A 22,637-nucleotide genomic window follows, 5' to 3' on the forward strand; every position below is an offset into this window, starting at 1 on the left:
ATCATGTATGGATTATTTTGACTATAACACATACTCAGATTAAACATATTGTGCTATTTGTCACAGACTACTTCACTGTCCGTTTCCTGGCCTCTCTCCTCCTCACCGGTGTCATGATCAAAGATATGACCAAGAGCCTCACAAACAGTATATCGTTTGGTTATTGTGCTGCCACATAATGAATTATTAGCAAAGCTGTATATACCAGATTAGCGAGAAAAGCTCTATATATTATTGAAACAATGTTGCGATTGTTTGTGAGAATGCCAACAGGTGGGGTTCCCGTGGGGGAAAGATTATATTGGGGGAAAGGTTCCCGTGGGGGTTGACATGGAAGCCAAGAAGGGGAGTGGGGTGTGTGTGCTCAAACACACATGCATGTGGGTGTCTGGGAGAGGAAGTGTGTCCATCTGATGAATGGGCATGTGCCTGAACTCAATTTTATACACTAATTGTAGTCTCACCCATTAATTTCTAATGACTGGTCATTTTTGACCATGAACACCACAGGAACACAAAAGTTAAACAAAACACCCAAAATGTAATGAAAATCGTCAACATGTCATGGAGCCCTATGACAATCAGATTAAATGAACTACATTTTTCAGAAAGAAAACTTGTAAATCAGTCCAATTCGACCGGAACACAACAGGAAGGTTAAGATGTTCATACTATGGACCATTGAGATATTTGATTTTGAATTTTAGGACCGCTGTAGGCATAAACATTTAATTTGACCTTTACTACAATAGCCCAGAGGAAAGCATTGAATAATACATTCATAAATGGCAAAAAAATACATCAAAGTTTTTTAAGTTTTTGTCCTATAAGATATAAGACAGTTAAGGAAATCTTACTTCATACTTCGATTTTTTTTTTTAAGTCAGACGAGTCCTGTGACACTACTTGTGAGAGTCTCCCCTTTCCATAGAGTGGTCATAAGAGTTTGTTGGTCAAACCGTTCGAAAGCTACAGACGTTTTTGTGAGAAAACCCATTTTCGGGATGACTCATGGTTTGACAAACACCGCTCAAGTTCTGTCGCCTTTCACCGCCAATATGAAAGTACGACATCGAAAGATTAAGACGTATCCAATGCAAAAAACATATATTTTTTTATTTTGGAAAAGTTTTATTATCGCATTTCCTTTAAAACAGCTAAAACATATTATGTACCACATTTTTTACACATAAAAACAGCATAAAAGCATAAAAACAGCATTTGAATATTACAATTAAGTTTGTTAAAAATTACATGTTAAAACCAATAAAAACAACCATAAATAAAAAAATATGTTTTATGTAAAACATCCAATTCTGTAAAAGCCATTTAAAATGTGTATAAATTCTTTAACAAAAGTAAAACATTTTTAAGACATGAAAAACATGTTAAAAAAGTAACTTTGTTAAAAGGCTGTCCTTTGTACAGGAATGGGGTGAGACCTTATCAGGCTTGCCTCCTCCTGCTCCTCTGAATCAATTTCCGTCCAGTCAGATACGGTATCTCTATTTGAAATTGACGGATTTTGATCGGGGGTTTTAAAATTATGTTACTTAGGTTGATTTAGCGATGTGTCAATCGACTAAGGGGTTTGGGTGCGTACACTGAACTCGTAAAATGGATGCACTCATAACAAATGTACAAGAAAGACATCCCAAAAATGAAAGACACACCGATAAAACAAAATCTATGTTTATGTTTAGGTTCCACGTGCTTGACGTTTGACCGTTTCCCTTGTGCGTGAGAAAAGGGGGAGGTGAAGAACCTTTTGAGAAGACACACATCCAGCGCTGAGCGCAAGCTAGATAGGGCTCTCCTTCGCTCCTCTCACACACGACCAGCTTACGCCATTCATTCTGCCCTCCCTTGCTCCGGCACACGCTGCATTCCTACCGTAGTTTTTGGATAGCGAGCGGCGATGTTTCTCTGCAGAGCGGCTTGGCAAAGATATGGGCCTTTGGCAAGGAAGGTAGCCCAACAGTTATCTAGAGATGGTGAGTATTTACATGATGGGTTCAAAATATGGAGAGATCTAATTACATTACATTTGTACATGATACAAGATGGCAAATGTGTATGCCTGTTGGTTTTTCATTCCTCTGTAGGATAAGCTACGGGCAGAGGAATATGCGTGCATTTCAGAAGAGAACATTTTGTTCTCGTGTGTTTTGGCTTTTGAAACAGTCGCATCCCACATTTGAAAGATGGCACCGGTGTTACAGGACAAGGGAAGTGAAGGTCAATTGGAATGTTGACCAATGATGCTCTGAATCTTTTCATTGTATTTATGTATCATTTTATTGGAGCATTGCTACATTTTAAAGGGAAAGTCCTGTTTTCTCCATGTTCAAGTAATCTCATGCTCAAAGTATCCTAACAATTTTGTTCCGAAATGAATTCGGCGTTACTATACAGACTCAGCGATGGCCTACTGTGCCAATAAATCGTTGAAATCCTCTCCAATCATTAGATTATGGCAGCTTGTCACTTCGTATTAAGGGCGATTGCACGGCCTAGGTGTTCACATGATCCATTTTAACCAGTTACGAAACACGCAATTTGAAAGGGAATGTATCAATTAATTGAAGCTCGTTACATAACGTCTGTGGTTTTAAACACTAATAATATGTGACCTTCATTATGTCAAAGATGGCATAGAAATAGGGTTCATGCTTTTGCTCACATGGTGTGATCATGGTCTCAATGAATAGACTGCGGACAGAGGCACGCGTTTCTCGCCATACAGCTGCCTCCACGGGAGCGCGCACCAATGAATTTGCATTCTCTGAACAAAAAAATGGTTGACCTAATCAGTGTTTCAAAGCCGGAGTCAGCATTAATTTTAAATATTTACCATGGGCATAGTTCAGTAGTTCAGGCAACCATATGCTGTACTCACACATATATTTAGGCTGACATAACGTCAGTTTCTGAGAAGGTCCATTTTAATATTTGGACCTTTATTAAATTGTCAAAAGCTTTACCTTACACTATGTGCCTTCACATTTTAGTAGAATGTCCACACTTTTTGCTTACATGGTATTGCTCGTAATTTGCTGTAGCCCCTGTAGAACGTGGTTTTACTGCTCTTAGACAAATGCCCAAGGGCTAGGCAACGATAGTAACATGACGTGCCGTGAGCTTTTGGCACAGCGTTCTCTCCATTGACACACACACTCAAAGTCGAGCTTGTCCGGTGTCCTGCTGTCAGACACCATTGGTGGCCTCTTATGAGATTACGCAACAACACCGGCCCCTGATTTGCGTCTGTGCAGTATACAACCACAGATGGAACAATGAGCCAGATGTTTCATCGGATGTGTAACAATGAAGCATCCGGTTGCCATTTCTATTTACCACCAAATTAGTGATGAGATGAAGCCCAGTGGCCGGGAGTGGGAGAAGATGGAGCAAGATGTATTTTGGCCGACGTTCTGTTAATTTTCTTACCGATGAAACATTTGATCTCAATAGTTGTCTGTTCCCAAAACTAGAATCTGTTACAAACCAAGGTGGATTAAGTTATGGAGACTTTACCCTTTGCCAAAGTTTTTTTTTTTAAGTGCGATGTTTAAGATTGCAAGGGTGAATTTAGTTATTACACACACACACTTCAGTTCCCTAACAGAAATATACAGATACATACTAGAACATGCCAATAGGATCTCGCTAGCTCATGCTTGGCTCTGCCCCACCCCCTTGCTTGTTCTGCCCACTATTATCCATTTGCTCCCTTTGGAAACAACAGGCTGTGGTCTATTTTGGGTTAGTTATAAATTTTTTTTTTTATACATTTCTACATCTACATGCAATAAGGGGCCTCTTCTCATGGCAGTGGGGCCCTCCCTGCCCACTCTCCTCCCTTGACCAGTACTTAGGCACACAGAGTATCATAGTTTAATCTTATGACCCACAACCCCTCATACTCTCTCAATCCCACACCACTTTAACCCTGCAACTCCTGTGATGGTTTAACAGATTAGTTGGTATAAATAACAGGGTACAGTGACAATCCCTATGTTGATGTTTTGAATGGAGAAACTCACGTACTATGTAGTTAGAACCCATTTATAATCAGCGACACTGTTATTTCCTAATTATCAGGATCAAGAGGAAATTGACACCAACGGGGACTAGTTATGTCTAAAATAAAATCCTATTGCCTTTTCCCCCATTAAATTGTCAACTTTATTTGGGCCTAAAATAACTGGTCCCCCACTTTGCACACGGATTGTGAAAGGCATGCAGGCTCTCCTGTTAGTTTAGACTGCTTGTTTACTGTACAAGTGAAACTGGACAATTGTGATTCGTGGTAGTTTTCTCCACTGTAGCTACTTGACAGATTTATTTGTACTGTGGCAAAGCCGGAAGTCCGTTTCTGTGACAGTCTGTCTGTACGGTAGATTTCTGTCTTCGTGAATTTTCGTGTGTTTGAATCCTGTCTGTGTTCTAAACTTGCATGCTTGTTGTGTGGTAAGTGTGTGCGTACGATTGTGTCCGTCTTTGTGTGTTGTGAAGATGTCTAGTCTTTGTGTGCCTGTCTGCAGTGAGGGCATGGCACAAACCTACAACAGCATTAGCAGGAATCTGTGACTATGGCCGAAGTCTTGAAGTTGTAAACAAAGTGCCTGGCTGCAGTGTTCTCCTGCTGATGTAATGGCACTCAGGCAAAACACAATCAAAGTGAAAGAACTACGTCAAATGACACAACACCACCTTGTGCGGAGTATCATCAAAAAAATATGCGTCTGGAGAGAGTGTTTAAAAAAAAACACAAAAAAAACTTGAATATTAGTGGTGGGTCATTTCACCTGCTTTTGAATGTTGCTATTGCTAGGAAAATTACTTTAAGTAGAATTTGATTCAATTTGTATTTGACTTTCTTTTATTTTACAATAGACTATTTAAAAAAGCTGCCCAGTGTTACTCTGGTTGAAGGTCTACCAGAGGATCACTGAAGTCTATTTCAGTTGGAGGCAAATGAGCTCTGACAGGCACATTCCTGGACACCTAAACGCATTCCACCCAATCCAATAAACAGCCAGGGATTGTGCTTCAACAAAGCCTCTGTCCTCACGCTTCTGTCTCGCTCTTTCTGAGGATTGTTTTGATGCATTAGGTCTACGTCAATCTAATAGGGAGTCAGGGTTATAGGGTGGGATCAAGATCAAATGTCGAATTTCCTGTTTGCATCTACCATGTTTCCTTCTCACTGATGACCACTCTGAAGGCCGGGTGAGTTGTGCTATGACCTTTTTTTTTTTTTTTTTTGTAGTGTTGCCACGACGACAAATGTCATCAGTCCCCGGTGGTACTGGTGATAACATCGTCTACGCCCTGCTGTGTGGCGGGGCCTTCGCTGGAGCCATCGCATACGTGAGTCTACGCCTGGCCATTTTAATTTGATCTGTCTGAGTTCAGATGACGTAGTTTAGAGATAAACTATAATACCAGACTGGCTGATTTCATAAACCTTTACAACTCTAGAATGTGCTCTGTTTTATTATGTGACATGGCTAAAGTTATTATTATTATTTTAGGTCTTTTAAAAAAAATGTATTGTTTTTCTCCCCAATTTCATGGTATCCAATTGGTAGTTACTGTCTTGTCTCATCGCTGCAACTCCTGTACGGACTCAGGAGAGGCGAAGGTCAAGACCCGTGCGTCCTCCGAAACACAACCAAGCCGCAGTCACTTAACCCGGAAGCCAGCCGCACCAATGTGTCGGAGGAAACACTGTGCACCTGGTGACTGTGTCAGCGTGCGCTGCGCTGCGCCCGCCACAGGAGTCACTAGTGCGCGATGGGACAAGGACATCCCTGCTGGCAAAACCCTCGCCTAACCCGGGCGACGCTGCGCCAATTGTGCGCTGCCCGATGGGTCTCCCGGTCGCAGCCGGACTGGGTCAACATGGCTAAAGTTGCCCTCCAAAATAATTTTATAGATTTCTCTGGTAGAGGTGAAGATATTACTATTTTGAGCGTTTAAAATGTTCTTTGTGTTTCTTCCAACAGACATACAGCACTGTGACTACAGACCACGCCAGATTCAATGACCGTGTAGCGGATATCAACGCTCGTCCCAAAACTGTGTGGTCGCCCAAACCATGGCCTCCCAAGAGTCAGTCTCAGCTCACCCACCATCTTACTGCATAACCTCAACCACCATCTTACCGCACAACCTCACCCATCGTCTTACCGCACAACCTCACCCATCGTCTTACCGCATAACCTCACCCACCGTCTTACCGCATAACCTCACCCACCGTCTTACCGCATAACCTCACCCACCGTCTTACCGCACAACCTCACCCACCGTCTTACCGCACAACCTCACCCACCGTCTTACCGCACAACTTCACCCACCATCTTACCTCACAACTTCACCTACCATCTTACCGCACAACCTCACCCACCATCTTACCTCACAATCTCACCCACAATTTTACCTCCCAATCTCAACTAACCCATCATGTCATGACAGGTTGTTGAATAAGACACGGTTTGGGTTTGGTCCTGACACTAAGGACTGTGACACACTCACTGTAAATACAGTTGGAGTCGGAAGTTTACATACACCTTAGCCAAATACATTTAAACTCAGTTTTTCACAATTCCTGACATTTAATCCAAGTAAAAATTCCCAGTCTTAGGTCAGTTAGGATCACTACTTTATTTTAAGAATGTTAAATGTCAGAGTAATAGTAGAGAAAGATTTCTTTCAGATTTGATTTCTTTCATCACATTCTCAATGGGTCAGAAGTTTGCATACACTCATTTAGTATTTGTTAGCATTGCCTTTAAATTGTTTAACTTGGACCAAACGTTTCGGGGAGCCTTCCACAAGCTTCCCACAATAAGTTGGGTGAATTTTGGCCCATTCCTCCTGACAGAGCTGGTGTAACTGAGTCAGGTTTTTAGGCCTCCTTGCTTGCACACGCTTTTTTCAGTTCTGCCCATAAATGTTCTATAGGATGTGGTCAGGGCTTTGTGATGGCCACTCCAATACCTTGACTTTGTTGTCCTTAAGCCATTTTCCACAACTTTGGAAGTATGCTTGGGGTCATTGTCCATTTGGAAGATCCATTTGTGACCAAGCTTTAACTTCCTGACTGATGTCTTGAGATGTTGCTTCAATATATCCACATAATTTTCATTCCACATGACGCCATCTATTTTGTGAAGTGCACCAGTCCCTCCTGCAGCAAAGCACCCCCACAACATGATGCTGCCACCTCCGTGCTTCATGGTTGGGATGGTGTTCTTCGGCTTGCAAGCCTCCCCCTTTATCCTCCAAACATAACGATGGTCATTATGGGCAAACAGTTCTATTTTTATTTCTCCAAAAAGTATGATCTTTGTCCCCATGTGCAATTGCAAACCGTAGTCGGGCTTTTTTATGGCGGTTTTGGAGCAGTGACTTCTTCCTTGCTGAGAGGCCTTTCAGGTTACGTCGATATAGGACTCATTTTACTTTGTATATAGATACTTTTGTACCTGTTTCCTCCAGCATCTTCACAAGGTCCTTTGCTGTTGTTCTGGGATTGATTTGCACTTTTCGCACCAAAGTACGTTCATCTCTAGGAGACAGAACGCATCTCCTTCCTGAGCGGTATGACGGCTGCATTGTCCCATGGTGTTTATACTTGCGTACTATTGTTTGTACAGATGGAAATTGTTCCCAAGGATGAACCAGACTTGTGGAGGTCTACAATTTGTTTTCTGAGGTCTTGGCTGATTTCCTTTGATTTTCCCATGATGTCAACCAAAGAGTCACTGAGTTTGAAGGTAGGCCTTGAAATACATCCTCAGGTACACCTCCAATTGACTCAAATGATGTCAATTAGCCTATCAGAAGCTTCTAAAGCCATGACATCATTTTCTGGAATTTTCCAAGCTGTTTAAAGGCATAGTCAATTTAGTGTATGTAACCTTCTGACCCACTGGAATTGTGATACAGTAAATTATAAGTGAAATAATCTGTCTGTAAACAATTGTCGGAAAAATGACTTGTGTCATGCACAAAGCAGATGTCCTAACCGACTTACCGAAACTACAGTTTGTAAACAAGATATTTGTGGAGTGGTCGAAAAACAAGTTTTAATGACTCCAACCTAAGTGTATGTAAACTTCTGACTTCAATTGTAACTATTCATTGTCCACTGTTGCAATGCATTCTCAATTGGCGCATAAAAAATAGAAACCTGCTACACTCCCACCAGCTGCCAACCCACCCCATAACCCCCCTCTCAGTACAGTGGCCTAAGCCCTCCATTCGTGAGTCATGGTTGGCATAGTAGCTCTGTCCTGTCTGTGTGTGAGAGAAAGAGGGATGTGATCCACGCTAGAGATTGTGGGACAGGAGGCCTGGATAATCCTTGACTTATTTCACCATGTCCGAGGAATGTCACTGAAGGACCACACACACACGCTCATGTGCCTAAAGCCGTAGCATGGCTATTCAGTGTGTGTGTGTGTGTGTCCTATTTTCTCCTCTGGGAGAGCCTTCCTTCTGCAGTGGAAATCCTGCTGAGTTCATTAGAATAGACACACACACACACTGAGGGTGTCTCCTGTCATGATGTATTATTAACTCTGACACAGACAGGCCAGCCCGCGGGTCAGGACAGCCCAGCCCGATCTACAGGAGAACACAACAATGTGTGTGTGGAAATAACAAGTGGTCAGTAGTTTTGGCCAGACCACCATGGACTTCTAGCCAAGCAGGCCAGCCCCCCTCACATTCTCTGGCCGAACAAAGTCTTTGCTATTCAGTGTCCAGGCAGCTGTCGGAGACCTGCGTATCCCACTATCACTCCTTTTCGTCTCTGCCAAAATCACTTCCTGCTACAACAAAAACACTCTCCCGTCCAAGACTATTCTATTTATGCTTGCAGCTATTATGTCATCCAACAGTGGCTAGGGAGTTGGTTATTTATTGACACTGGGGGAGGACCATATCGTTCTACTGGTGCTGTATAAACACGAGATTAGATATACAACTAGCTTTTATTGTCCACTTGTAATGGATGTTTATTTTGGCAGACTTCACTGTGACGCTAAACTTCAACTACACAGATATCATCACACAAGCGCACGGCTATCTCACCCATAAACGCCTATGCACGCTCATACACGTGTGAAAAGATAAACAAGGCAACACGAATGATGCAGCGCCCCCCCCATGGGGCCAACTGAGATTGCATGTGACAAACACATTCCAGTTAATTGCTATAGCTCCCGACTTGGGCCAATCAGTGTAATTTTGTAAATGACGGATCTCTATGGCAAGACTCATCATTCCACAGTCCCCTCCCTGATTTCATTGTGGTGGACAATAAAACACCATGCCAATATCATAACTGAGTACAGATCAGACAGATATACTACGGCAACCTCATTCATATAAACTCAGCAAAAAAAGAAAAACTCCTCTCACTGTCAACTGCGTTTATTTTCAGCAAACTTAACATATGTAAATATTTGTATGAACATAACAAGATTCCACAACTGAGACATAAACTGAACAAGTTCCACAGACATGTGACTAACATAAATATAATAATGTGTCCCTGAACAAAGGGGGGGATCAAAAGTAACAGTCAGTATCTGGTGTGGCCACCAGCTGCATTAAGTACTGCAGTGCATCTCCTCCTCATGGACTGCACCAGATTTGCCAGGTCTTGCTGTGAGATTTTACCCCAGTCTTCCACCAAGGCACCTGCAAGTTCCCGGACATTTCTGGGGGGAATGGCCCTAGCCCTCACCCTCCGATCCAACAGGTCCCAGACGTGCTCAATGGGATTGAGATCCGGGCTCTTCGCTGGACATGGCAGAACACTGACATTCCTGTCTTGCAGGAAATCACGCACAGAACGAGCAGTATGGCTGGTGGCATTGTCATGCTGGATGGTCATGTCAGGATGAGCCTGCAGGAAGGGTACATGAGGGAGGAGGATGTCTTCCCTATAATGCACAGCGTTGAGATTGCCTGCAATGACAACAAGCTCAGTCCTATGATGCTGTGACACACCGCCCCAGACCAGACCCTCCACCTCCAAATCGATACCGCTCCAGAGTACAGGCCTCGGTGTAACGCTCATTCCTTCGACGATAAACACGAATCCGACCATCACCCCTGGTGAGACAAAACCGCGACTCGTCAGTGAAGAGCACGTTTTGTCAGTCCTTTCTGGTCCAGGGACGGTAGGTTTGTGCCCATAGGCAACGCTGTTGCCAGTGATGTCTGGTGAGGACGTGCCTTACAACAGGCCTACAAGCCATTAGTCCAGCCTCTCTCAGCACATTGCGGACAGTCTGAGCACTGATGGAGGGATTGTGCGTTCCTGGTGTAACTCGGGAGTTGTTGTTGCCATCCTGTACCTGTCCCGCAGGTGTGATGTTCGGATGTACAGATCCTGTGCAGGTGTTGTTACACGTGGTCTGCCACTGCGAGGACGATCAGCTGTCCGTCCTGTCTCCCTGTAGCGATGTCTTAGGCGTCTCACAGTACGGACATAGCAATTTATTGCCCTGGCCACATCTGCAGTCCTCATGCCTCCTTGCAGCATGTCTACGGCACGTTCAAGCAGATAAGCAGGGATCCTGGGCATCTTTCTTTTGGTGTTTTTCAGAGTCCGTACAAAGGCCTCTTTAGTATTGTAAGTTGTCATAACTGTGACCTTAATTGCCTATTGTCTGTAAGTTGTTAGTGTCTTAACGACCGTTCCACAGGTGCATGTTCATTAATTGTTTATGGTTCATTGAAGAAGCATGGGAAATAGTATTTAAACCCTTTACAATGAAGATCTCTGATGTTATTTGGATTTTTATTATCTATCTTTAATTTTCTTTGAAAGACAGGGTCCTGAAAAAGGGACATTTCTTTTTTTGCTGATTTTACATGCAGCAGTATCATTGTGTAGATCTCTCATCCATACACTCCATAGCCTATATTACACTGAACAAAAATATAAACGCAACATGCATCAATTTCAACGATTTCACTGAGTTACAGTTCATATAAGGAAATCAGTCAGTTGAAATACATTTATTAGGCCCAAATCTATGGATTTCACATGGCTGGGCAGGGGTGCAGCCATGGGTGGGCCTGGGAGGGCGTAGGCCCACCCACTGGGGAGCAAGGCCTTTTATTGTCCCCAGCACAAGGTGCACCTGTGTAATGATCATGCTGTTTAATCACCTTCTTGATATGCCACACCTGTCAAGTGGATGGATTATCTTGGCAAAAGAGAAATGCTCACTAACAGGGATATAAACAAATTTGAGAGAAATAAGCTTTTTGTGCATATATATTTCTGGATTATTTTATTTCAGCTCATGACACATGGGACCAACACTTTACATGTTGCGTTTATATTTTTGTTCAGTATATAATCCATATAAAACCCTGTAAATCTGTGACACTGTGCTTCTCTGTGTCTGTTTTCAGGCAGGGATGAGGAAGAGGAGGGTGAGTGCCTATGTGTGGCTCTACTGGCTGTCTTTCATTTTTATAATAACTCACAGCCTGTTAAATGACTCTCTTTCTGAATGACCAATGAAACTTTGTCTTAGACTAAGGGTACCTTGGCATGGATTTGATTATTCTCTCACTGATTGCCTTGAAATGTATGTTTCTCTATTGGTGCACTCACACCTAGATTTTTCTCTAGATACATCCACAAAACTGCATTTCACAGAATTCTGAGGACCAATGTTGGGGAAAAGGAGTGGATTCATGGGCTCTGAAATGAGTGGAGTCTTCATGTATTTTATTTCAATGATTGAGCCAAATGCTGTGAAATGCCATGATGATAATCTACAGTATAGTTAGTAGTGATGTCTCCAATCATTGTAGGGTTCCTAAATCCTCATTGGTTAGTCACTGCAGAGCACCAATCACATAGCTTCTTACGCCCACTCTGAGATCTTCCTGTTCTGGTTAATAACTGCCTGAGCCATTTGTCTCATCTGCAAAAAAATTCAGCCAATTTATCAGCAATGAGTGCTTCCAACCTTCTGGCCTTAAATGCTTTCTATTTACATATAGTAGAACTGGCATAACGGTCTGAGACAGAATACCATTTTATCTGATTTTCTGGACTTAGTTTTGGAAGTTTCACAACCCAATGCCTTAGCTTTCTGTCATTGGCAGAAAAAATATTGTTAGGGGACCCAAAGCATGTAGTTGATGGAAAACTTTCTGTTGACGGTAATATTTGGGAGGACCTGTTCCCTGTACACACTGTTTGTTCCCTGTACACAATGTCTTGGTTTCTCTAGATGGTAAACTCTAGATGGCCTACTCCTGTTGATGACTTTGATATAGACATTTTTATCGGAGTGATTCTGAAACTAGAAAACTCAGCCTCTCCTTTCTGGCCCCACCCTACCCAGCTTCTCCCGTCTGACCCTAACCTGATCCTATTGGCTGAAATACCTGTTAATCAGAACAGGGGGCTCCCCTCCTTGACACTACTCCTTTCCTACTGTACGATCCACCCCAAAACGTGCCCACCCTTCAAACCCTCTTCTCTCACCGTTAACCCCCCCAACCTCTCGTAAACCCGTACCTCTTTATTAAAGAGTCTTTATTCCCTATCAAACTCAATGTCCACACTGACGCCACTCGTCAAACTGAAACAGGTGATGTCATCTTAGTGCCCTTTTACACCCAGAATGCTAATTCACTGTTGGCATTATCAGTCAGTTTGATGAGATAAGCCTGTAGGGATTTGATGATCATAGTCTTTGATGTTAAATTTGCTTATTTGATAATGGTGAAATTGTAATCTGATTTTAAGTCCTTTTTTGGGTTAAAGGTTCTCTTCCTCCTTTTTGCGCTAACGCTCTCCTATTTTTACTCTTTTCAGTGTAAAACTAAATTGGCTATACGTCAGGGGACTTTATAGCCTGCTGGACTCTTTGGATGAATCTGAAAAGGGGGAAATCTCCTACTTTCCTCCTTCTCCTGTATGACCGAACAAGTCCTGCTTACGTCCCATACATTCAACTTCTGTCTGTTTCTGAACGTTTTTCCTCTGGACACTTCGTTCTATGTATTGCCCCAATTTTGTATTTATTTGATGAACTGTTTTTGTGGCGTCTTCCAGGATGGAATCGTGTTGATGGATAAATGTGTAAACAGACAGACTGGCTCAATTTAAAATTAAATGCACACAAATCATCTGGCTTTTCTGTTAATGTTGGAATTTCCAGGTATTGGTTGCTTTGATGGGATGGTAAGATTCACCATCTTTATCCCCTCACTCCTTAGTCCACCCTCTGACCTCTAACCCCTGATCCTGTATACCTCCCCTATGTTACTTTCATTTTGCTCCTCTCCTTTTGTTGTTTTTCTCCCTTTCTCCCCTCTTTTTCTCTCTTGTCTCGTTGGGCTTTGCATGTGGTTCTGCAGTGAATTCTCTTCTGTAGTGGAGTGAATTCTCTTCTGTGGAGTGTGGTATGAGCCGGAGGTGTGGTAAGATGAGTGGCATGGGCGTGTGTGATGCGTTGTGTGATTGTTTCAGTGTGTGGTTGTGTACACGGCAGCTAAATGATAAGTAAAGAATGTAAATATGATTTAAGATAAAAACATAAAGTACTACTTCTATCGGAATATTCTGTTATATTATAGGCTAGTGTTATGTAGGCGTGAGTAGTGTAATTCACATGCCCTGCGAATACTCTTATATACTCTTACTTATTTCGTGTTGTAAAGCTTACTCAGGCAGTGTTTCAAAGGCCCATGCCATCTTTACTGATTCATATATTTTTCTGTCTCTCTCTCTCTCTTTTTAAAATTTATTTCAGGTGAGGAAGCAGCAGCCTGGGGAGGAGAGGAGGAAGCAGAGGAGGCGGCTGAGGAGGGAGGAGAGGAGGAGGCAGCAGCAGAGGAGGCTGGAGAGGAGGCTGCAGTTGAGGAGGCTGTTGCGGCGGAAAACGGAGCAGAACCCGCGGAAGAGGCCTCAGTCGAGGCAGAAGCAGCGGCCGAGGCAGTCTCTGAAGAACCTGCTGTGGAGGCAGCGGCAGTAGAGGCAGAGGTGGCACCAGTGGAAGCGGAGACTGTGGTGGAGGAGATTGCAGAGGCTGTTGCTGAGGTCGCAGAAGAGGTCATCGAGGTGGCAAATGAAGTGGAGGCAGCAGCAGAGGAAGTGGCCGTGGAAGAGGCTGCTGAGGAGGCAGTTGCCGTGGAAGAGCCGGAGGAGGAGATCAACGGTACGGGCCCAGAGGAAAAGGCAGTCCCAAAGGCTGCTGTTGCTGCTGAGTAACGCACACACACCACAGGGAGGCACACGCTGTCCTTCACCACCAGCCCGACCACTCACTCTGTTAGGCCAGCAACAACAGGGAGGTTATGTGTACACTGTTCCTACACCATAGAGTACCACTACAGCGTCTAACACTGATCTCACCTGGTTCTAAAACCACTGTAGAGCTAGACTCCTCTGCCGTGAAGGTTATTCTCTCGAAGAGAACACTTTATTTACTAGTTTATTAGAGTTTACTTAGAGGGCAGAGAGTAAATAATGGTATGGCTGGTTTTGTAAGTGAAAGTGTTTAAAGCTAGAAGACAGAAGCTTCAAGGTTTTTGTGTGGGGTTTGATTTTCTGTATTTCAAAATCTCCTGACTATGTACAGTATATTTGTTGTGAGTCCAGCAGATGGTAAAAGTGCTGAAACAGCTTTTACAAGTGAATTCAGCCAGAACAGCAGATCACCGCTGTGAGACCTTTTTAGAAAGTGGAAGTGATGTCATCCATCTCAACCTCATATCACAGTAAGGATGGAAATACACAATAGTGCAAATCACTGTGCCCCCTCCCCCCAATAGTGAAATGTGACGAAAAACCTGCTTATTTCCCCTTTCCCCCTCCAAACTACCTTTATTCACCCCTTCCCTCTCTCCCTCTCAAACACTGTTTACAAAGCTCCACTGACCCCACGTATCAATGCCCTTTAACCTCTCCCCTGCCTTCCCTCAGAGGCCCGATGCCGCATGCAAACACAAACAGGGAAACACCTCAAATGCGCCATTTGATTATCTTATTTTGTTTTGTAATGTGTAAGACCAGTCCACGGCCAACCAACCACTAATACTCAGGCTTTTTTGCGGAGATATTACATGGATAACTGTACATTTCTAAGCCTCTTAATAAGCCAGATATCACAGAGTTGGTACATGCCGATGTAACTTTAACTTTGTTTAACTAAACCCGCTGTAGCCGCGTGATGGCTTCTGCTCGCACAGACAACGCTGAAACCTGTGCGAGCTCTGTAGCTGTAACAAAACAAACGGTTGCCGTGTGTTTTCATTCTTAACTGTAAAAGTGGAACTTGGAGGGAATGACCTCGCAAGGTTCAAATGTGAGGAAATCAACCATGTGTGGTCATTCAGATTTGCTCTTTTTTTTTAACCAGCTAACGTAGTGAGTCGTCGTGTAAGTGATTCAGGGAATTCATCGAGCCATACAATAAAATGACTGGAAAGATCCCCTCCCGTGTTGAGTTTGTCTGGGTTTGGTTTGCTTGTGCTAATACGCTATGCTTGAGGGTTTTCGGGTGTCCTGCAATGTCTTTCCAAAGCAGCAATGGTTTCCATCACGAGGACAAATGACAAGACAATACACTTCCGATCTAATATTATGCGGGTTGTACCATGAAGAACCTAGGGATAAATCCACCACACTGACACTAGAGTTCATTCACCTCTGCACTGTTACCCCACGAGTCAACAAACAATTTACTTTAGCCCAGGACACATATCAGAAAAGCTCCCTAGTTCAAGACAAATGTTTGAAATCAAACCATTATCCCATTTGGTGTGTGTTCCTTTGTGATATTTGTCAGGAAGGCATGTTATTTTATTTGAGGTGGCCTCTTTTTTAAAAAATTTTATGAAGGATGGTGGACAACATGCAAAAGTACTGTCTTTGCTGTATGTTCTGATGACTTATTTTGGAATGTCTTCTATTCACATTAGAAATGACTTCTTCACACTTAAAAGGCATGTTGTGTTGCATACGTGCACCATATGGGGAATGGTCATGTACAGTTAACTGCTATTCCACACACTGTTCCTTCATTACTTCTACTGCTTCCTGTGCCCTCTTCCATTCAATGCTTCTCCTGTCACCGCACCTTTATTTCGATGCCATCTACACCCATGCCACTGCTACCCTGTATGTTGAAGTTCTGCAACAGTAGGCTCCATCCTAACTCTCTCGAAACCACCCATTATTTTGCGGTCACTCAATGCTCTGGCGGGTACATTCTTGCCATAGCCTGACAGTCTGCATTGGTCCAATGCATTTCTGCTTTGCATCATTCACCAACATGTGCAACAAATAGAGGTTTTAATGACTGGTCCAGCTGAACTTTTAGATATGGGACTTTTGGGGAGCAAGTGATGAATGCAATGGAGGTCAATGCATGGTTAAAGTACACTTTGATCTGTACAATGTTGATGCAAACGCAACAAAAATGCACAGGTGACCTAAAAGTTGTCTCAACACATTCGGATTGCCTTTCAATCTGAAGAAGCACAAGCTAACACCTATGTCTGTACAAATCGTCGTTTTTTTCCTAACTAATGTCCCGTTTTTACATGGCAGGCTGCCTTGTCGGTCTTCTCCCCGTGACCTCTGTCTGGCTAATGGCTACGTGTTGGTCTGTGTATTCTCCCTAACCCACACAGTGGGCTGAGACCGTAAGGGTTTTGGTCAAACTGTACTATTTAAACAAGAATGCGTCTTTCACCATCTCTTGGGAATTGTGCACAGACTTCTACAATGTTCACGTTGGCATGTCTAACTCACTCTGTTTTCCTGGATCTCCTTTCTTCTGTCACACTGGGTGCATATGTGCTATGTTGATTTGAGTTGGAGATAAATTGTGAGTCAGTCTTTTTGTAACATGAGTGTGAGTGATGTTTGGGGGCTGGGTTCTGTCTTGCAGTGGAACCAGTCATTCTGGCAGCAGCCTCTGCTTTGGAGGTGACGACAGTCGCTGAAGTGGTCAAAGAAGTGGTTGTGCCTATTGTAGAAGAAGTCGAGGAGGCCGCCCCAGTGGAGTCCCCAGCTGCATTGGAGGAGGCCCCAGCTGCATTGGAGGAGGCCCCAGCTGCAGTGGAGGAGGCCCCAGCTGCAGTGGAAGAGGCCCCGGCTGCAGTGGAGGCGGCCCCGGCTGCAGTGGAGGCGGCCCCGGCTGCAGTGGAGGCGGCCCCGGCTGCAGTGGAGGCGGCCCCGGCTGCAGTGGAGGCGGCCCCGGCTGCAGTGGAAGAGGCCCCGGCTGCAGTGGAAGAGGCCCCGGCTGCCCCACTTGAGGCTGAACTCATTGAAGAGGCTGCAGTGAAGGAGGCCCCAGCTGCAGTGGAGGAGGCTACAGTGGAGGAGGCCCCAGCTGCCCCACTTGAGGCCACACTCGTAGAAGAGGCCCTAACCATAGAAGAGACCCCACCTGAGGTGGAGGAGGCTGCAGTGGAGGAGGCCCCAGCTGCAGTGGAGGAGGCTACAGTGGAGGAGGCCCCAGCTGCAGTGGAGGAGGCTACAGTGGAGGAGGCCCCAGCTGCCCCACTTGAGGCCACACCCGTAGAAGAGGCCCTAACCATAGAAGAGACCCCACCTGAGGTGGAGGAGGCTGCAGTGGAGGAGGCCTCAGCTGCCCCACCCGTAGAAGACGCTGCGATGGAAGAGACCCCAGCTGCAGTGGAGGCTGCCCCAGTTGTGGTGGTGGCACCTGTGGAGGCGCCCAAGAAGGAGTACATTGTAGTGGTGCTGGAGGGAGCAGCCAAGACTGATAAGAGGCCCAAAGTCCTGGGGGTCGGCCCCATGACCGGCAGGATCATCCCAGACGATGATGAGGCCCCTGCTGCTGAGGTAAAAGGTAATTTGACAACTAACAGCATGCAACTGATCAATAGAATGTTTGATTAGTTGGAATAGTAGATGAAAAATAGGACTAACACTGTCTATAAATGCACAGAGTGTTGTATATTTTGTTCAAATAGATCATTTTCAATGACAAAATCACGAATGATGATGATGCAACAGCCGTGGCGGCAGTACTGGGAGTTGTATCTCACATTTAGAAATCTAGGTTAATAGGATACTGTCACTTCAGTGCTAGTCATAGTATTGTGATCTAACATGATCTCACCGTCTGTCTTCAGGGCAAGCGACGGCTGCTTAGGATGCAGATGCAGTAGAACCACCTGACAGGTACAGAGCTTTACTACAGTCGCCTCCTGTAGTCACTTCTCTAAGATATTAGGAAGCAACATTTTCCTTTGTGGGTGTAGTGTAACGGAGTCTAACCTGAACCTGTAAGGTTTTTTTTTGCTGGTGAATAGATGCCTACTTACTTGTGTAACTTTTGTCTGTCTGGTCTGTCATGCACCAGTCTTGATACACTGTGTATTTATGTCAAATGTTTTCTTCTTCTTTCTATTTGTCACAGTAAGCACTTGGAGCCCCTGGATGATATACAGTTTCTCTACCCTGAGGGAGAAGAGGGGATGTGCCTTCCCCAACCCCCCTTTCATTGACCCCTCCACACACTTTGACCTTTGACCCTTTGATATTGAATATTGATCTGTAGTATAAAACTTGTCTTCCCGTCTTGGTCTAGGGAATTATCTGTGTATATATTCAGATAATGCCTGCTTTATGGAAAAATACATGATCTGGTATGTTTTTCTAGATGTACAACATCCCCCAAAAATTCCCCTCCCCCCAAAAAAGTCCCCACTCTGTCACACCGGGCAAGCTAAATTATAATAATCTGGGAATATTTGGCCATGGAAATATTCCTGGTTGACGTCAGGAGAATGTAACTGTTTGCCAAAGTTACACAAGTTTGCCAAAATACCTTAGACTAACTATTGGACTGAAATAGTTATATATTAACTTACTTTTGTAGCTCTCCATTAGAAGCTCGCTGGAACTGGGCCCGGCAGAATTTGACCCAATGTGATTGGTTGACGATATGACACATTGGCTCGCTAGCCTATACCCTACATTTTGTCGGGTTGGAATGCAATCAATGTCAATTCTGATCAAATGAATGGGAACTCTAAATTGAAATACGCAGTGGTGGAAAAAGTACTACATTTTCATACTTGAGTAAAAGTAAAGATGCCTTAATAGAAAATGACTCAAGTTAAAGTGAAAGTCACCCAGTAAAATACTACTTGAGTAAAAAAATGTATTAAAGGTTTTAAAAATATTTAAGTATCAAATATAATTGCTAAAACGTATCAAAAGTAAAAGTATAAATAATTTCAAATTCCTTATTAAGCAAATCAGACAACACCATTTTCGTGATATCCAATTGGTAGTTACAGTCTTTCCCATCGCTGCAACTCCCGTGCGGACTCGGGAGAGGCAAAGGTCGAGAGCCATGCGTCCTCTGAAACAAGAACCTGCCAAGCCGCACTGCTTCTTGATACACTGCTCGCTTAACCCAAAAGCCAGCCACACCAATGTGTCGGAGGAAACAACTGGTGGCGAAAGTCAGCTTGCAGGCGCCCGGCCCGCCACAAGGACTTGCTAGAGCACGATGGGACAAAGACATCCCAGCCGGGCCAAACCCTCCACAATTTAAATAAAATATAATAAATATTATGGATAGCCAAGAGCACACTCTAACACCGACATAATTTACAAACAAAGCATTTGTGTTTAGTGAGTCCACCAGATCTGAGGCAGTAGGGATGACCAGAGATGTTCTTTTGATAAGTGCTTGAATTGGACCATTTTCCTGCCCTAAGCATTCAAAATGAAACATGTACTTTTGGGAGTCAGGGAAAATGTATGGTGTATAAAGTACAAAAAATATACTTAAGTAGGTCTTTAAAGTATTTTTACTTTACACCACTAGAAAAACGGAAGAAATTTAAATGTTTTGTGACTAAGTCAGGACACCTGAAAGGTGGCTGAAAAACAGGACTGTCCTGTGAAAAAACGGGACATATGGTCACCCTAACACAAAGGGTCAACCTACTAGACTACAATGTTAATCACAATTAACTTTGAACACCGGTAGGCTTACACATGAACACATACAGGCTTCAGATAAATACATCTGATCGAATATCAACTTCAATAGGGTAAAATAACAATAGACTACATCACCAATACTCAAATTATCATTATTTTCTCCTTATAGGGGAGCTCCCCTGTAATTTGCACCGTGGTCATGCCCTTGACTATCCTCCCCATGCCCTAGTTTACTTCACCTAAGAAACTTCACACTAGATTCACTCCAATGGTGTTTCTTGATTCATCATCATCCAATGCAATACTACATCTGATGCTTAGCCACCAAAAGTCAACCACTAATTGCTTCAGGACTGGGCAGGACAAGGCGGGGTTTTGGTGTGACCAGCATTCTTTAACTATCCTCAGGTTTTTCCTCGTTGAGCCGATTCCAATGTGAACATAAGTATTTAACTCTCAAAGACATAGTGATCGGAGACTCTCTATTTCTGAGTCACTGGCTTGTTTTTGGGAGACGAGACACGGTAGACTACCTCGGCATTCCTCCTCTTTTCCCACAGCTGGTGATCCACAGACCTTTTATTAACGCAGTCGGAGTATTAAAGTTGAACCAACTTTCTCAGTTGCAAGACAGACATGGGATTATTTTTTGGGAAATGAGCATGATGAGAGTCGGTCAGGTTTTTACATTCAGTGATGTCGCTTAAGCTAGACTAGCATATTTCATGATATCGCTATTCAGCAATATTTCACAAGGCAGACATTTTTGTCTCTTTACTTTCTCCCACGCCCTCTGTTGTAGAGTTGTTCTCTCTGTTTCCACACCATGGCTATAGAATACGCAGCTGTTGGATAGACAATCCATTTGTGAAGCTGTATCTGAAATAGAAAAAAGCCATTTGTTTGAGTGTATAATATGGTTTCCGAGTCCGGTATAAACAGTCGTGTGTTGTTATCATATGAAAGTTGCATTTTTACTCAAGTCAGGCTTGTGTGGTTGCATAAGTTAATTCAATGGCTCAGTAAAGTGTGTTGATATGGTTTTGTCTGCTTTTCAAATGATATGACTTATTAGTTTGTGTTAGATTCATGAATACATGTTCAACTCTGTCAAAACCAGTTAAAATAATCGGTAGGCCAATACAAGGCTCTCACTGTACTCTACAGATTTGTTGTAGAACTAGTTCTTCTCACTTTCCTTCCCTCACTTTATATATTGGAGTTCTTGCTATGTTTAGGCATATTTGAAAAGAGACTGAGACCATTGATAAGTGAATGTAAGCTTATTCCTAATTAAGGAGTGGGATAATTCAATTTGTCTGTCCTAATGTTTGCAGGCACTTTTTGTATGGGATATATATGGTACCAGTCAAAAGTTTGGACACACCTACTCATTCCAGAGTTTTTCTTTATTTGTACTTTTTTTTTTTACATTGTAGGATAATAGTAATAGAAGACATCAACTGTGAAATAAAACAATGGAATCATGTAGTAACCAAAAAAGTGTTAAACAAATCAAAATATTTTATATTTGAGAATCTTCAAAGTAGCCACCCTTTGCCTTGACAGCTTTGCACACTCTTGGCATTCTCTCAACCAGCTTCATGAGGTAGTCACCTGGAATGCATTTCAATTAACAGGTGTGCCTTGTTAAAGTTAATTTGTGGATTTTCTTTCCTTAATGCATTTGAGCCAATCAGTTGTGTTGTGACAAGGTAGGATAGGTATACAGAAGATAGCACTATTTGGTAAAAGACCAAGTCCACATTATAGAAAGAACAGATAAAATAAGCAAAAATAAATGACAGTCCATCATTACTTTAAGACATGAAGGTCTGTCAATTCGTAAAATGTCAAGGACTTTGAAAGTTTCTTCAGGTGCAGTCACAAAAACCATCAAGTGCTATGGTGAAACTGGCTCTCATGAGGACCGCCACAGGAAAGGAAGACCCAGAGTTACCTCTGCTGCAGAGGATAAGTAATTTACCTTCCTCAGAAATCGGCACTTATCTGCACCCCAGAAATGGCAGTCCAAATAAAATGAAATGGCAGCTCTGCTTCACAGAGTTCAAGTAACAGACACATGTCAACATCAACTGTTCAGAGGATACTGCGTGAATCAGGCCTTCATTAGACCGGTGGAAATCTGTCCCTTGGTCTGATGAGTCCAAATGTTAGATTTTTGGTTCCTACTGCCGTGTCTTTGTGAGATGCAGAGTAGGTGAACGAATGATCTCCACATGTGTGGTTCCCACTGCGAAGCATGGATGAGGAAGTGTGGGGGTGCTTTGCTGGTGAAACTGATTTATTTAGAATTCAAGGCACACTTACCCAGCATGGCTACCACAGCATTCTGCAGTGATACGCCATCCCATCTGGTTTGCGCTGAGTGGGACTATCATTTGTTTTTCAACAGGACAATGACCCAACACACCTCCAGACTGTGTAAGGGATATTTGACCAAGAAGGAGAGTGATGGAGTGCTGCATCAGATGACCTGACCCCCACAATCACCCAACCTCAACCCAATTGAAATGGTTTGGGAGGAGTTGGACTGCAGAGTGAAGGATAACCAGCCAACAAGTGGTCAGCACATTTGGGAACTCCTTCAAGACTGTTGGAAAAGCATTTCCAGGTG

At 43.4% G+C, this 22,637-nt stretch overlaps 1 protein-coding gene across 4 annotated transcripts; it reads left to right on the forward strand.

The window, feature by feature from the left end:
* Positions 1-1,699: 1,699 nt before the first annotated feature.
* On the forward strand, positions 1,700-19,111 carry LOC110505010 (fibrous sheath CABYR-binding protein). 4 transcript variants are annotated; one of them, XM_036970502.1, is made up of 9 exons: positions 1,704-1,994; positions 5,276-5,376; positions 6,015-6,120; positions 11,452-11,472; positions 13,815-14,219; positions 16,959-17,359; positions 17,525-17,878; positions 18,172-18,220; positions 18,459-19,111. In XM_036970502.1, exons 1-8 carry the CDS (start codon positions 1,919-1,921, stop codon positions 18,205-18,207), a joined length of 1,500 nt encoding a protein of 499 aa, XP_036826397.1. In that variant the 5' UTR covers positions 1,704-1,918; the 3' UTR covers positions 18,208-18,220; positions 18,459-19,111. The 4 variants fall into 4 exon arrangements, with proteins under 4 accessions (XP_036826395.1, XP_036826396.1, XP_036826397.1 ...); XM_036970500.1 differs by having other exon boundaries at positions 1,700-1,994; positions 16,959-17,878; XM_036970501.1 differs by having other exon boundaries at positions 1,701-1,994; positions 16,959-17,885.
* The last annotated feature ends 3,526 nt before the right edge of the window (positions 19,112-22,637 follow it).

The sequence above is a fragment of the Oncorhynchus mykiss genome, chromosome 31 (assembly GCF_013265735.2).
Source record: "Oncorhynchus mykiss isolate Arlee chromosome 31, USDA_OmykA_1.1, whole genome shotgun sequence".
Lineage (NCBI taxonomy): Eukaryota > Metazoa > Chordata > Actinopteri > Salmoniformes > Salmonidae > Oncorhynchus > Oncorhynchus mykiss.